Source organism: Diaphorina citri, unplaced genomic scaffold, assembly GCF_000475195.1.
Source record: "Diaphorina citri unplaced genomic scaffold, Diaci psyllid genome assembly version 1.1 scaffold24929, whole genome shotgun sequence".
Taxonomy (NCBI): domain Eukaryota; kingdom Metazoa; phylum Arthropoda; class Insecta; order Hemiptera; family Psyllidae; genus Diaphorina; species Diaphorina citri.
This window is the reverse complement of record NW_007402270.1, coordinates 1-1,797: the sequence shown is the minus strand read 5'-3', so window position 1 is coordinate 1,797 and position 1,797 is coordinate 1. Positions and strand designations below refer to the sequence as shown.

At 40.7% G+C, this 1,797-nt stretch overlaps 1 protein-coding gene across 1 annotated transcript in view; it reads right to left on the bottom strand.

Annotated features, from left to right (window-relative positions):
• The window catches only part of LOC103523501 (stearoyl-CoA desaturase 5-like), a gene marked incomplete at its 5' end in the record, with an annotated part of 10,175 nt that extends 8,615 nt beyond the window's left edge, over positions 1 to 1,560 (bottom strand). Inside the window, one exon of the mRNA XM_008488540.1 lies at positions 1,355 to 1,560. Coding sequence (XP_008486762.1) covers positions 1,355 to 1,560 — 206 coding nt within the window. The remainder of the gene's footprint in view (positions 1 to 1,354) is intronic.
• Between the last annotated feature and the right edge of the window lie 237 nt (positions 1,561 to 1,797).

The window sequence follows — 1,797 nt, the reverse complement described above, 5'->3', positions numbered from 1 at the left end:
CCCCCCCCCCCAGTCATAAAGTATTTTGACTGTACTGTGCCTGGAGCGCGATCTGGTGTGAATCAGGCCTAAACTTTTCATTTTCAAAGCTCAATTTCTCCAGTTTCACTTTCAAAAAATATTGAATATTGAAAGTGTTTCAATGTTACGACCACAAGTTACTAAATATTATAATTTTATATGTAAATACAGGTTGTGAAGGCCCATAATGATGCAAAAAATATGCTATGTACATGTATGTAGGTACCTATGTACATACCTAACAGTCAGGATTGTATGGTGTGTTTATGTCTGTATCATAAAAAGTTCTTAAATTAATATGTATAAATACATTAATTTGTAAAGGATGCAAGGTAATTATACAAATCTTGTACCTTGTACGATAAGGTAAGTACCTACCTTTATTAAGGACGCAAATACACTGAGGCAATTTGAGGCGTGTTGCAGAGAAGCATGCTTGTAGCGTGCACTGAGTCGGAAACATGCTTTTATTAAAACAACCTAGCAGGAGAGGAAACGGAACGTAGCGTAAAAGTGCGCACGCTGCTTTAAGCCAACAAGTAGGAATGCAGCAGGCTTGCATGCATGTCCCAAGAACATATCAATCCAATGCAAAATCTTTGAAGCATGCTGCATGTTGACTCATGTTGACCGTCGCGTCGCTTCGTCGATCGAGATAGTTTAAAAGTCTGCTTCGATCGACTTTCGACTTTCCTTATCCTATTAAATTATGTTTCATTGGGTGTTTTTCTATTGTTACTTTTACAATATCCCTAACCGTTTAGTCAGTATAGCTGAAAACCGCCAAAAGTGGTCGAAAACCGCCAAAAATCGGCCAAAATACCGCCTACCGCAGCACCTTTGGTAACCAAAATTTTGGAGTTACATCCTTGTCACTTTTGTGGACTACATACCAAATTTCAAGTCTCTAGCTCATACCGTTCCCGAGATAATAATAAATTACGCCAAAAAGCGGCAAAATACCGCCAAGCGTTGCACCGACCTTAATCAAAAGTTTCGTGTCGCATCCTTGTCACATTTGACAACTGCATACCGAATTTCAAGTCTCTAGCTCTTTCCGTTCTCGAGATATTTTGTTTACAGACAGACAGTCAGACATACACAGGCACACACGGACCAATGGCTGAAACTTTGGATTTAGGCTCTAGGGACCTCAAAACGTGTTTTGGCACTACCATCGAAAATTTGACCCGATTACATTACTTTCCTTCCTATAGGATAAGGAAAGTAAAAATCGTACTACCTACGCTGATCCCGGAATATGGTGGGGGAAGTGTCATACTAAAATGGGAACTTCGGAAAGTTCCCATTAAGGCAAAAATACACAACTTACTTCTCATGGAATCTGACCAGTGGATCTGCCATAACGTCACTCATGTCAACCATGCGGCCTTTCTCTATAACGTCCTTGTGTTTGCGGCACATCAGCCATCCAACATGGGCGAAGAAGAAGCCTCGCTTGGAGTTGTGAGGATCTGCATCAGTCTCGCTATACTTGTGATGTACCCTGTGATCTCGTACCCAGTTAAACACGGAGTTCTGAAAGCAAATACATAATGGAAAGTAAAAATCCGGTGTGTACAGCACACGACATTCCTTATCCCGCAGTCAGGACGAGCCAATTAAACATGAATGGAGACCATCGGCCCGGTTTAAGGCAGAAAAAACAATTTTTCTTTATTCTGCCCACCATTTGGCTACAGCTAAAGCCGCTAGAACAACAAGAACTTTCCTTATTCATGGGATTTTCCTTGTTTCGTGTTTTTAGGTATATAT